The sequence below is a fragment of the Ornithodoros turicata genome, chromosome 9 (assembly GCF_037126465.1).
Source record: "Ornithodoros turicata isolate Travis chromosome 9, ASM3712646v1, whole genome shotgun sequence".
Taxonomy (NCBI): Eukaryota; Metazoa; Arthropoda; class Arachnida; order Ixodida; family Argasidae; genus Ornithodoros; species Ornithodoros turicata.
In genome coordinates this window covers 37,886,905-37,901,744 of record NC_088209.1, presented here as the reverse complement: position 1 = coordinate 37,901,744, position 14,840 = coordinate 37,886,905, and the positions used below count along the sequence as shown (strand labels likewise).

Below are 14,840 nucleotides of genomic sequence, written 5' to 3'. Positions count from 1 at the left end.
CTTTCACTAGTCATTCTGTTATTTGAGGAATATTATTATGCGTCCTTCATGTTCTGCTTGGTTTTTTCAGTCAAATATGACCATTTTGCAGACTTCTTTTTTTATAAAAGCCTTGTGATCTTATATGCATACAGTGAGTGACAATAAAACTAGAAGGTTGCATTTGATTTTATCTTGTCTATGTCTGAATGTTCCGCATTTTCCTTAAAAATGTATGTATGAACCCCCTAAATAAATAAAAATAAAAACAAAAAGGAGAGGACTGGCATGAAGCAATAAGTTATTAACTGTATGCTTATGTGACTGAGACCGGAAGTTATGGCCATCCTTATCTTTTTGCTTCCTTTCTTCAGCAACCTCATTTTTAAAATCATGCAGTAACAATAACAGTTCTTGTACACACTTCCATCAGTCGTACACCTATTTATTACAGTAACATCTCGTGTAAAGAAGTATTCTGTACTGAGTAATGTGGTATTACACAAAAAAAAAATATAAAAATAAGGCTTACTGTACAATTCATGAATGAAGGAGTGTATGAAGTTTATAGACTTTTATAAATACAAATCTATACTTATCCTTCATAGTTTTCAACTTGTTTGTTTGTAGTACATATATTGTCTCTCGTGTATTATAAAGACATTCTGGAAAGCTTCTTGTAAAGATGATAAAGCACTTAAGATATTGGGTACTCCGTTTTTGTACAACAAGTCTCGCCTAAATATGACACTGTAGGGATGTACCCTCAGAGCGAGGGTACACCTTTAGTTTTTGAACAGTTGTGGATCTCCCGTTGAACGGCAGTAACTGTAAGCTGGAATGCAGCAGGCAGGAATCTTGCCGTGCGACACACCCTGTACCCATTGAGGGAGCTGCACGAGCGACTGCCCGAAAATTGGGCTTCAACTTTTTTTAAAAAAATACAATAAAGAGGAAGAAGGGTATGGTCCAATTCTAGCTGAGGTATCTGTATAATAAATTTTCTCTTATGGTACACTAAAATACAATTCATGTGCAGCTGTTTCCTGAGAGGATTACTCGCCTCCCTGAATCGAAGTATAGCATCTCCCGTTCGTGTACGCTCACCACGGCTCTGAGTCGCCGAGAAGCGAACGAAACAGCGCATCCCCTGAGAGGCGTGAGCAAAAGCAGTTTTGCCCACCGTCGGCGTCTTGAAGAACACTTTCTTGGCCCTGCCACTGGGAAGAGTCAGCAGTGGATAACTATACTCGTCGCCCATAACACACAGTCCTTCCTGCAAGGTTCTTTGGTTGGTCCCACTGCTCGCTCTGACGAGAGTCTTTTTGCGGGCTCACAGTTTCTCCCCCGATAAGTTGGTGATGTTGTAGTAGGAATGGTCTGGGAAACGGTCCAGCTCGATGTACTCATTCTCGCTGACGAGCAGCTTGTCCAGGAGGCTGGTGAGTTCAGTGAAGGAAGGTCGTTCCTTCGGGTCAGGGTCCCAGCAGTAGTACATGATGTTGTACATTTCACGTTTGCAGTGTTCTGGTTTTTCGAGCCTGTAGTTGTCCCTGACGCGCCTCATGACCTCCGCTGCCGCGAGACCAGGATAAGGAGTGGATCCTGTTGAAATATAGTCACGGTAAGTGAAAAAATGCGGAGACAACAGTTATCTTAAATCACCACGGTCCACACTTTGTACTATGCTTTGTTGAGGGTACATTATGAAATATCCGTGGCTCCCTGCCGTAATCTAGTCTGAAAGACATATCAGCCTTGCCTGGCACCATTGTAGCTCAGTATTCCCGATTGCGTGCGACTTCCAGTAACAAACTCATAAGGAAGCAAGAGACGTGCGTAGCTGTGAAAATTTTCCGTCTTATTGCAACCAATTTTATAACGCTGCGCAAATAGACAATTTTACAAAGATGCGCGCGCCACCAAGCGCGCGGCGCAAGGCAGCATGGGAAATTTGAGGAACGCTGCTCCGTCGTCTGCTCCGGTTATGGTTTATCCCGGCTATGGTGAACTACCCCGGCTGCTGCAGCGCACACCGGGAACGTTGTTGTTGTTCTACCTCCGCCTCTGGCCGTCTCATAATGCTCTAAGGCGCTCTAAGTTCCCATGAGTCCTTGCGTACCACAGGTGGCGCTTACTTCTGTAAGAAGGTATATCCTACGGTTGCAATACGATTACTTCTGTAAAAAGGTGTATTCTTCTACTTCTTCCTTTCCTCACACGATTATATGTATTTGTCTTGCAATGTGAACAAACATGACTTTATCGGAAATGAAAAAATTGCATATGCATGTGCAAAGAAACCTCCATTATAGGACCGCACGTGATCTGAAATTATAATTTCGTACGACAATTGTAAAGCTTGCTGCCTGTCTCCACCAGGAGATAATATATATCCTTTCCATCTAACACGATTTGCATGACTCCGTTTCCAGGGTGATGTAATAGGAGAAGGAGCACACGGGTTTCAGAGAGCACTGAGGTGATACCGCCCTCCATTTTTATTTTTATTTTTTTGTTGCGGCGTGTTCTGCAACGAATAAAATGTGCTCCTGCGAAAGAACGACGGGCGCAAATGACCAGCAGCACGCGCGCGCGCTGGGCCTCTGTTCCACACACTTTCCAAAAATCCTCCACTCTTGGAAAGAGCGCATCGGAGAATGAGGGAACGTCGTGACGTAGTCTATTCCCCTGGCACGTGACTCGTGGCGTAGACTGGCGCGGCTCAAGCGGGTATAAGCAGCGCGTAAGCTGAGAAGAAAGAAACAAAGAAGAAAAAAGCACGGGGACTTCCCTACGTCACGCGAGGATCGTGTCGGCTGTCCGCGACTGCTTTCTCCGACTGTTTTTGTAAATTTGGTTGCGCAGTGACTATTCACCGCACAAAGAAAACATTTTGCCCGGTGACTCCTGATGGGCATCTTGATAGATAAGACAGAGATTCGAGCCCCGTTAAATGCCACCTCATTGCTCCTTTAAAGCACGTTTCACGTTCTTCGTGCTGATTTCTGCTGGTATTCAATAGCGTTAGTATCTGTGATGCACGGAAACTGTGACTACTGCCAAACCTGGTGTTAATAGACCTCTACCCGAGAAACGTCACCATGACGTTGGTAGACAGACTGAAACCGAAACAAATCGTATGGGGGGCTGGGTTCCACGAACGGGCCTAGTTCGCTGTCTTCTATTGACAGAAAAGTAGGACCGAAGGTAGCGTCCCTTACAGGGACCATCGTAATCCCCTCAAGACCGTGGCTTTCGGGCGCGACCTTGCTCGCCCCTAGTTTCGAGCGTAGTTCAACTCTAACAAATTGGTGGCGCTGTCGAACACTATGACGTCATTTGTTTACAAACATGGAGAGGTTTATAGGGAAGCATGGCGCATCGGGAGGGTCTGGTTCCATAGATGTCACATCAATGAAAGGGCGACAGGATCTTACCTGCATGTGCAGTACGTCAGCAGCAGAAATTTTACTTTATGACGGTTATTATATCAGACACTACACTGGATTTTGAATAGTACAGCTCGCATCGGAGTCAACTTGAACGCCATTCCGGCCTGTGGACCAGCTGGTGGAGCTTAGTAGAAGTAACGGGGGACGGTGGTGTTGGTCACCTGTTTACAATTAGAGGAATGACCCTCGTTGTGAAGGCGTTGTTCTCTGCTAGGCGCTGCCAGGGTGGCCCCCTTCTCGCTTCGCAGGCTGGAGCGCTGTTCAAGTTAACTTTGACGAGAGATGTACTTCTTGAATGTCTCACGTACGCTGGGCCTTGTAACATGTATCTATGTATCTAGTAATACTCGTGGCTCGCACATGCTATACGCGTGCCAAACTTTTATTTTTAGGGATTGAGATATATGCGGAGATATCTTTTTTTTCTTTACTGATAGCCACAATTTAAAAAAATAAAGGTCTTACCTAGGGTCACTATCTCCCACATGAGAATTCCAAAGGACCATACGTCTGTCTTCGTTGTGAATATATTATCATACAATGACTCAGGAGCCATCCAACGAATTGGCAGACGTCCCTAAAGTCGGAAATGTTTCTCAATGAGAATGCATATGGTTGGGACATGATACACTAACTTTAGTTTATTTACACTAATTGCAAGTAGCATACCCGTAACATATGCAAAGTGTTTCGGTAACCATATAAAAAAATAGCGAGATTTAGTACATCGGAAGAGCTCTTAAAAAACGGTCCGATAAAGGAAGTTATCAAATCGAAGCTTATAGCAATGTGATGTCACCCCCTTCAAAGAAACAGCCCAAGCAGCACAATGTACTGAAAGTCGAGTGCAATGGGTGGTTTGCAACTTCCTGTCAAAATGACGTAAGGGAAGTTGCAATGTCACGTGGATTTACGCTTCCGGTCCGAAGTTCTGCTGGAGTCTTATAGAGTAAGTGCGATTTTCAACCTAAAAATAAGCTAATGTTCCGTGCGTAAATGCACTAATTCTGCGGAAAAGGGACATATAATGTATCGCGTACCCCTGGATCCCGCGCCTCTGGAAAAATGTTGTCAACGTAAACGAAAATTGAACTAAAGGGTGTAGGCACTTGTCACGAAATGCCGTGCTGTGTACTTATCACGTTGAATTGTGCGTGGCTATGATAAGATTATCAACTCATAATATGAATAGAATATTACTAAAGCCACAGCTTCTTCCCAGACTTAAAGAAAACGATTACATGCGTACTATCAGTGCCGAACCAGTACCAGTACTATCAGCAGAGTGCCGAAGATTGCAGCGTAAAATACTGCCTACACATTTTGTTGTGCCATATCTGAAATGTTGTCTGTTATCTTTGTTATTTGAAGCGTCAAATTGACCGCATTGTAAGAGAACATTTCCCGCAGCAAAAGATTGCGATTTTGAAGCGCACGCCGAACGAAACCGAAACATGCACGATGTGTTGCGAAATATTATGTTTGTCGCAAGAAAAGTACGTGCGAAGTATTTGTTACAGTACCTTACTTCTTTGGGGTGCAGGCATTCCCAGGAAAACTCATCTTGGTTGTCTTTTAAGCCAGATGGTATAAGTTTTGCTTTGCTCCAATTGAGCGCAATTTCGGACCGGAAGTTCGAAGACCCAGCATGCGTAGCGCCACTTCTCAACTTGAAAACCACCCATAGGGGTGGACGGTATGTGCCTTATCAATGTTCTTTAGTTTCAGGAGTCTGTTCAAGGCCTTCCACCTACCCGTCCACCCCTATTGCACTCGACTTTCAGTACATTGTGCTGCTTGGGAGGGCGATTGGCTTATCGTGTTTTCGGAACTTTTATCGGGGACACCTCACAATGTGCTAAAACTCGCTCATTTCAATGAAAGAAAGATATGCAATCAATGGCATTTCTCTGTAGGGAATTTTGGCCATGTACTATATAGTTCACCATGCATGTACTACAAATCATGATATCACAATCTAATCAAAACAAATTTAATTTATTGAATAGAATTGTGAAATGTGCCAAGTTAAAGTGTCATTTTCTTGTCAGAATCGGGAAGCGCATTGCGGATTTACTCAAATGTACAGCTCCGATCAACCTTAATAATAACACTGGAAAAACTTCGGTCTCATTTGCCAGCGCCGTAACAGCCACCCTTGGGGCACTGAGGGACCATCCTTGCGTTAACCTAACAGAATAATTTGATTGAATTGAATTGAATTGAATTTTATTTCACACAATGGTGTGAGAAACTATGGCAAAAAAAACCAAGTGGTTTGACAATTCAATTAGGATTTCCTCATGACCCCAAGGGTTGCTGTAATCGCGCTCGGGAACGAGACCACATTTTTTCCAGTGTTATTATTAAGGTTGACCGGAACTGTACCACACGATATGCTAGCCAGTGTAATGGCGATGATGATAATGATTGGAGTCCTTATGGCGCACAAGCAACTAGGGCAATAGTGCAATGGTAGCAACCGAAAAAAAAAAAAGCGGTATACAATAAATAAAATACTGGTATAGAAGTAAGTAACAGTCTGTGAAGCAGGTTCATTCACTGAATTCGTGATAGCCTTTTTGATCTTCACCCTAACACCACCTAGCATTTTAGGAAAAGGCACACAAGCAGCACAATATCTTCGCTCGATGTCTAACCAATATGGGGCCAATATGGTGTGGTGCTTCATATGGTGGACATATGTTGCTTTTAATATGTACGACAGAACGAAAACAAACAAAAAAACAAAAGGGCTATACCTCAGACTTCCTTTCGTAGACATGATTGCTGATGACATCTCTTGCGAAGCCAAAGTCAGCGACCTTGCAGACCTTGCCTTCTCCTACAAGGATATTCCTTGCTGCCAAGTCTCTGTGTATGATCTATTATGGAAATATACGGTCAGGCAAAACAAACAAGAATAACACACGAGTAAAACAATCGGTATAGCACTTGCTGTCACGATTGCTCAGAATTTATGTCGTGTACATTATGTTTCTTTTTGAGGAAGTGCATATTCTACAGTACATTCCATAAAGTTACTTAATTCGGAGGAAATGTCCACAGGAATGTCCCCCTTTTCTTTCTTGATGAGTCTTATCAATCAGCCTTTGCATTAAAGTGCCACTCCGAACTCGGAATGACACTTATTTTATTTGGTCTATGCCTCAGGAATTCCATACGCGAAATTTCAATTTACGAACGCTGTGGATTTCTGTCAATTTTTGAAGACCTCCTGGGCCTCCACAAGTTTCGATGACGCGAGGAGCGGGTGACGTAATCATGTCATGTTCTGGAGAGAGCACCCGTCTCCTAGGGACGACGCCGGCGTCCGGGGAGGGTCACGTGGTGGAGAAGTCACGTGACGCTGATCGAAAGAGGGGAAAGTGGCGTAGGTGTCTTCTCCCTCCTTGTGTTTTCTCGAAGGTCGGAGCGGCCGGATGATATGCCACGTGGGGATTCGCTAGCGGAGTGCAAAAAGTGAGTCTCCCGGAAGACGCGAAGGGCAACAACGTTGCCAGATGAGAGCCGGGTGTTCCGTCGGAGCCTAACATGACGTCACAGTTTTCAAAAATAAAAATTTTCTCTAGCTTTGGCGTCACGTAGAGCCAAAATATTTTGCAGGAATGTAAAGTGAGGCAAGAAGATTTCAGTAACATAACTTTGATAGGATTCTGAAGACATGAGATTTAGTCCGTTGTGGCAGTTTAACATTCACAAAACATACAAAACATAATTAACAATTTCTGTTTGTTACATTGTTTTTCGTTTAGAAGTTCATGGAATAAAGTGGCTACTGTGTACGTCATATTCTGCATTTTATCTATTACATTTTATCCTCTCTACTTAGCTTGTTGCATCATACAGGATCATACAGGATCCCATTCGTTCCCTGTATGCTTTTGTGAGTTATCTTACGTTGCTACACGTGGACGATGACGCAGGTGTCGGAGCTCGTGCTCAGAACCGCCGCAACCATAGAGACAGAAAAACTAACGAAGCTTATGCTACGCTTATCATTATTGATCATACATTATTTGCCAGATATCAACATTCGATTCATATTTTATTCAAATGAAAATAGATGCGGTCCTTGTATGTACTAGCGTAGTCTTTTTTTAACGTAATGTAGGGTAAACAATGTACACTTACCCCTTTTGAGGAGAGGTACTCCATCCCTTTGGCAACTTGATAAGCAAAGGACGTGAGGTCCCGTGACGTCAAGTGTTTGCTGCTACCGTGCAGGCAACCATACGACCTTTCTACTCTGCTTTCCCGTAGATACGTTTGAAGCTTTCCGTAGGGCACAAACTCCATTATAACGAATAATGGGTCTATACGGAAAGAAAGTCCGGCATTAGCTTTGCATCTTGCATGACAGCAGTGGTGTCCTTCTCACCTCTATCGGTGCAGCTACCGAGTAGTGTGACTACATTAGGGTGAGGGTTTATCAGCTTCATGACCTTTAATTCACTCAGGAGGTCCTTCTTTTCCTTCTCCGTTGCGTTTTCTGGAACGTGTTCACAAAACGCAATGAGCATGACGATGCAGAAGGAATAGGCGATTTTACAAAGATGCGAGCGCCACCAAGCGCGGGGCGCAAAGCAGCATGGGAACTTTGAGGGACACTGCTCCGTCGTCTGCTTCGGTTACGGTTTACCCCGGCTGTCGCCGCTCCTGCTCAAACCGCGAATGTTGTTGTTCTTCTTCTACTACCTCCGCCTCTGGCCGTCTCGTAATGCTCTGAAGCCCTTTAAGTTCCCATGAGCCCTTGCGAGTCACAGGTGGCGCTTGCTTTTGTAAACAGGTGTCAATCGTATTGCCAACTGTAGGATGGGACAGTGGCAGTGTAAAGGGTTCCGAGTAGTGGAGGGTGTTATTAAATTTAAATTAATAGATTAGTTAAATGAATTTAGAATATGCTAAAGCCGCAACACAGGGAGGGATACGATTGAAAATTTGGGGTGACTTAATTCCAAAGCACAGGAATGTTGGCGTTCTTCTGAAGCGCTCGATGCAGCGTTACACTCAAGTGCAAAAGCAATGGGGCAGAGTTTGAGAACTGGCCTCAGTTGTTGACTTTGTTGGGGAAAATAAAGCGAATCAGCAAATTATAAGGAACGATATGATAAGGAAAGGTGGGCCTAACGTTAAGCGACATGGGCTAACAAATTCTGACTCATCTTATCGGTCAACAATGCAATAAAATCGGTATATCATCAGAAGTGCAGGGATGAGAAGGACCTTTGAGCGTCTTCACAGCAACGATGACAGGTTCCTCTGTACCGGTGATGTTCATGGCCTCACATTTCCAAACCTGCCCGAAACAACCTTCTCCCAGGATGCCAATGAAGCGCAGGTGATGTCTCGGGAATTCCCACTTGTTGTTGTCGTTAACCTGGAAGGAGAGAGGTAAACACTCTAAATAAATGTCGGAAAGTATAGGATCTCAATCGTTGGTAGTTTCTTTAGCTCTCTGTTTTGATGATGTGTAGCACTGAAAGTGTATCACTTGTATTAAAGGGACGGTCGCATCTGTTCCTAATCGATTACGAAACTATACGTCGCACTATACGTGGAAACTATAGCAACGCAATGAGCGTGCCTTCCCAAGCAGCATAGCATTGGGTTATATCTTTTACACCTCCATGATGTAACTTGTAACTTACCGCTGACATGAGATCGGGTTCATATCTGTTTGATAGTGCTCTGCATGACCTGGGGTTATAAAGGGTAGAAGGTGGTCTGTCAAAACTGTGGGAGAAGTTGCTGTCTAGCCTGTCTGTAGACTTTTTCTGTAACCAAATGGACGAGCATGTTTGAGGACAATGGAACATGATTTGATCAACGATACAAAACACTGACACAACAGAGAAGAAGTACAGTGGTTCAACGTACAGGTTTCAACTTCTCTTCTCTGTTGCACCTTCGATGTAGCAGCCAGAAGAACAGGGCAACGAGGGGTGCGAATCCCACAACAGCTACGATGGGAAGGACAGTCGCTGTTACATCAAAGCCTCCGGGGGCGGTTCCCCCCGGACCTCGGCCCTTCGTCTGAGAGTCTGCATTATCCTCCACTGTAGGGTCTGGTCGTACGTCGTTTGCGACCCCGTCGGGTACATGAGAGGTGGAGGCTGTCGGTGCCGTGGGCTCCTTGGAGGGCCACTTCTTGCCCCCGAAAGGGGGCGGTCGTGGGTGAGAAGGTCGGGGGTTATAGGGGGCGGGTGGAGCACCCGGGGGGCGCGTTGAGTGAAAGGGCCGCTTTTGAGGTCCACTCCCGTGCGGATCTTGGTGGATGTTGCTGGGGTCACTGGGGTGCAGGTCGGATCCGTCATCGCCTGCGCCGCTTGTGGGTTTCACTACTTTGACGTATACTTCGATTTTGGCCTGGAAGGCAAAGGCGGCTGCTTTTAGACGTCGTGCTGAAAGTTGCTGCTCGTACCGGTAGCTTTAGTACTTTCCACCGTCGACATCACAGAGCTCGTTATTATGGGGCTGGACAGGTTTAGTGACCACCTCAAGCTACACTTACCTTCGTTTCGAAAGACCCGCACACAGTAATTTGTGTCCCATAAGGGGTTACGACATTGATTGCGACTCGGTTCGACGGAAGTTCCAGATGACACTTCACATATCCATAGGGTTTGAAATCTTTGTCTTCCAAATGGGCAGAATAGCTTAATTAAATGATTCGAAAACTACAGACATTGGTCTGTTAGACCACGTAGCATATACAATATGCTAATATCCTACAGAAAGGTGCTTACGGCACCGCGGCTCCTGGCACCAGTGGTAGGAGTAGCGGACACAGCAGGGCATTGCACCCACCTTCTACCTCACGCCCTATAGTCCGTCACACCTATATGTTTCACGATTAGAGTGACGCAAAACGAGTGCTTTGTTCTGACAGCTGATCTGCGTAAATCCTGGTTCTAAAAGAATACACTTGTGGAAACCCTTGTTTGACTGGCTAAGCTATAACAACTGAAGAAACGGGACTTGAGCTGCAGAGTGACGTCCACCCTGTCCCGATGAGCCATTTTTCATCGATTAAAGTACGGAACATGCCTTCTGCACAGATTAAGCAAGTTCCAACCATTGCTTCTAAGGCGCCACCACGAGCAAAAACAGAGAGAGAGAGACACCAGGACAGGAAGCGCTGGTGTCTCTCTTTTTGTTCGTGGTTGCGCACAAAAGTATGCTTTGACATATGGTTTGAAGTACGCTTTGCCAACAATTTAACCCCCGGACAGTATGCTGTTTGTGCTGTCACGGCAGATGAAGCCTACACCATTGCACTGCTCACATTGTGAACAGGGACGCAGTAAAGAGTTACAGACATGGCACCTGTATCATTGCACAAATATCCCCCTCCCCCCACTCCAGGTGCGTCAGCCCGTTGAAACAATAGTCCCCCTCTTTGGCATGTTGAGTAAGAGGTCGGATGACTGATAAGATAAACTTACCGTTTGGTGGCCGTCATAGGCCGTGATGAAGAGGTAGTAGTCGGATCCAGCCTAGAACACATAGAAAGATTCCCATGAGTACAATAACTGTAGCACAAGGGGTCAGTTTTTATACGCTACGTTTCATTATTTCAAGTAAACAGCGATGAATATCATCAACGCAGTGGCAAGAAGAAGGCTTCCATGCCAACGTGCGAGGGGCTCATTGCATCAACTCCTCCTCTCTTCATACACCTCTTTCAGTACTAGACCAGATAATATATACTTGTAAGGGCTTGGCCAAAGTGTTTACCGACATAAAATTGAGCAGGAACAATATTTGAACCAGCGCTCTCCGGGTCGTTGCTGAAGCAGAGCCGATGTGTTCTGCATCGCGTCACAGTGCATCTGGTGCATCTTGTCATTTTGTAACATAAAACCGTTTTGCTTTTAGCCTAAAGCATCGGCGACGAGCTCTAATGTAGTATTCCACGTTTTCGTCGAATATGAAAAAGTGTGTGTGTGAAAAAGACAAGTGAAGAATAGAAACTCCGTCGGCACGTGGTCCGCCATTTGCGAATGTAAAAAAAGAAAAAAAAAAGAGAGAGAGAAAGGTCTTAGCAAAAGAGTGCAGGTCTGGACTTCGCAGGATGCCACAAGAAGTTCCCTCCCCAAGTTTCGTTCGCTCTGCAGGATATATTTTCGGAGATTTATTCCCGAGCTCTGCAATCACGTCCGAGATGCGCGCATTCCATCATACCCGAAGGCGTCATTTTCGAAAGGACACCCCCACATTGGGCCCAGATGTGGCCCTTCTTCTTAAGCCCTCCTCTGCCTGCCGAGGCAACGCTCGGCTATAGCTCGGCGCCCTGTAATTACGGCCGGACACCCCCTTCCTTCTGTTGCTACATTCCCGATGGCGGGCGCGTGGCGTTCGTCCTCTCTTATGGCCCTCCTGCCGGTCGCCATCCTGGTGAACCACACCTACACGGCGCGTGGCCAGATCCGGCACAAGCACACCGCCGCCCCCATCGCTCACTAAAGTTCGCTGCAACGGTAATGAACTTGCTCTGGATGCCGGATAAGGAACGAGTGAGGCTCTTCCCAAAATGGTTCATCTCGAGTGGGAGGCATTATGCAGCGCTTGTGTACCAGGAAGCCTTCGGAAAGTATACTAACGCGGCTTTAGTGGTGCATCTAGAACAAAGAACGATGGAGGTGACACCGTGTGTTCGTATCAAGCTCTCATCAGAGTGTTGAGTTATCATTTTCATGTACCCCTGGGGAAGGGTACTTATTTTGTGATGTTGCTGCACCGATGCGTAGATGGGAACGCCGGCGAAAAGCGGCCGCCAATGCCGAGGCACGCAGTTTTGCTGAGCATCCCGTATAAGTGTAGTGGATTTTATATGGATAATCACTGGAATGCAGTCGCATATAAGCCGCACAGGCCGATAATTATTATTAGTAATAAATAACAGTAGTAATGCACTGACCCACTACTACGACGTCGCGAAAGATCATAGTTATCTCGTGAAATAGAATCCGAATTACTGTTATTATTAAAAGCTGCTGAAAGTCCGATCACCGAGCTGCAACTCGTGCCCCCAGTGTCGACAGCACAGAACATACGCTCCTGCCTGTCGTGACCGAAATATGAGGAAAGCCGGCGACATCTCCTTTCAAGTCCTGTCAGATTGGACAGCAAGCAACATTACTGAACGTTAGCCAAATACAGTATGCATAGAGTTCAAGCTGTCCTGTCCGTCAAAACTATTGTGGCACATTACTGCACAGTGTTGTCCTTTTGAGTGTTCCCTATGGAGCGTGCTAGAGGCATCACTGTGTACCTCAGGACAGGAGCGGCCGATATTTCGAACAGAGGCTGTTCTTCTTCTGGGCACCGTCCTCATTATTGGCATGGTGTTCAAATACCATGCCCCTTTAAAAGCCGCAGATACCTTTAAATACCATGCCAATGATGAGGACGGTGCCCAGCAGAAGAACAGCCTCGGTTCGAAATATCCACGGCTCTCCTCCTGAGGCACTTCCCTTAACAATGGAACTCTGCTGTTCGCTCTGGCGTTAAGCTTTGCTACATGTACACGTGCGTTAGTGAATCGAAACCACTGGTTGAAAATCAGTGGATGAATGATTGATTACCTCTCACTGCATTGTTAGGTTGTTGCGGTGTGGCGTCTTTTTAATGCTGACGCCGTGTCTCCGCGCTATGTCTGAAAGCAAATAGCGGATGACCACTGAGGCGTTCTTTCATCTTCCAAATTCGATAGTTGGCGAAAGTCATTTTGGTGTATCGGAAAGATTGAGTGTTGGCCTTTCCATTTTCTTACGGTGCCATTCGGGATCACAAAGGCTGGCATTGTGTTCTCTGTCAATACTTCCGTCTTCAGCGGCACACGGTGCGATGGTAATAGTCATTCGTTCAACGCTCGTTACGGGATCTCCTCTAAAGCTCCACTGCGGACTAAAAAAGCGTTATTGCTTCTATAAATTGTTGATTATGTGACAATCGATTGTGATATTGTATTGTATTCACTATGTGACGATTTAAATCAAACAAAACATCAATGCGAATATTGCGCGCTTCCACGACTTTTCGAAGCGACCCGCAAAACTTCATAGTTTCCGATTCTCCGACAGTAGCAGACGTCATAGCGAGCTGTGGTGTCGGTCTCCTAGCAACAGCGCACGCACCTTCCCGGTCTCTGCTCTCCGCCCCACGTTGGAAGATTGCCAGCAGCGATGGTGAGGAGCAATGTTGAACACCCTGTGACGTCATTTACTTCTCAATTTTAATTATTAATTAATTAATTTTACGATACTTCCGCATCACACAGAGAAACAACGTTTGGGGAAATCAATCTATACGCTTTCCCTCTTCCTCTCCTTCTCAAGAAACACGACAACGCGGAGAGGCCTCGGATTGGCCTCCCCTAAACGATCTGCCGCGATGATTGGTCAAGTGTTCGTTTGCGGAGACCAATGAGAAAGCGCTCCGCAATGCCGAGCCTTCTTGGGAAGGTGAGTGAGAGGGAAAACGCACATTGCGGTTTCTTTCGCTTACAAAATCACGAACGACGTAACGGACTAATCCCGTTCCTTTTGTGTTGGTGTCAAGGTAACGCCATTCGGCGTTCCGCGAGGTGAATTTTTTTTGCACTTTACTGCGCCTTTAGGGTAGAGTAATAAAACCGAAAAAATATATAGTCTGTTTATATTACCTTGGCAGTGTTTTTCGAGCGTAACGCTACAAGTAACACCGGCGCATTTGCGGGTATAGTCTTTGCCCTTGTCCATAACACCTTGACAATATCGCTATCTGGAATGCCGATCTTCTTGGACTAAACCAGTTATAATTGCGGCGGTACCCTGACTAGTTCTGTATAACCTTGAGAAGTGCTCATAATAAATTGATACCATGTGGAGACGTGCACTGAAAGATCATGACGTCCAGCAGGAACTCGCAACATTTCTCAAACGGAGCGCCATTCATCCGTGCGGGTATTATTATTATTATTACCCTACAGCGCTACGGGCGGCAGTTTAATGGTCTGGAATATCGCAAGACCGTCTGGCATCCTTGCGGATCTTTGAGACGGGCTCTTATGGAACCTTGATGGGCAACATGATGCACTCTTGTCTCGCTCACATTCTCCGTCTGAAACATGGCGGCTGCGATCCCTTTCGAAACCAATTTCGCTCCGAAACGATACTCATGAAGGTGTGCCAGCCTATTGGTGCGGCAGAAACTGTACTTCTTATCACCTGTAATGTGCAGCGGAGTACGACGCTAATCAAGTCTCTTTACACCATGCGCTTCGAGCATTACACAGGGCCGGCCTCGGTGGCTCAGTCGGTAGCCTGTTCGCCTTCTGATCGCGGGTTCGAACCCGGCCGAGGACACCAGTGACTTGGTGGCAGGGTGCAAGTTGCTTAT

The 14,840-nt window shown here is 45.8% G+C and overlaps 1 protein-coding gene across 1 annotated transcript in view; it reads right to left on the bottom strand.

Annotated features, from left to right (window-relative positions):
* Positions 1-407: 407 nt before the first annotated feature.
* The window catches only part of LOC135368831 (tyrosine kinase receptor Cad96Ca-like), a 45,313-nt gene continuing 30,880 nt past the window's right edge, over positions 408-14,840 (bottom strand). Inside the window, exons 4-12 of the mRNA XM_064602366.1 lie at positions 10,904-10,954; positions 9,336-9,824; positions 9,107-9,232; positions 8,682-8,835; positions 7,837-7,947; positions 7,590-7,771; positions 6,197-6,319; positions 3,900-4,011; positions 408-1,584 (exon numbers count right to left, since the gene is read on the bottom strand). Of these exons, the coding sequence (XP_064458436.1) occupies positions 1,313-1,584; positions 3,900-4,011; positions 6,197-6,319; positions 7,590-7,771; positions 7,837-7,947; positions 8,682-8,835; positions 9,107-9,232; positions 9,336-9,824; positions 10,904-10,954 (1,620 nt within the window). The 3' untranslated portion in view covers positions 408-1,312. The remainder of the gene's footprint in view (positions 1,585-3,899; positions 4,012-6,196; positions 6,320-7,589; positions 7,772-7,836; positions 7,948-8,681; positions 8,836-9,106; positions 9,233-9,335; positions 9,825-10,903; positions 10,955-14,840) is intronic.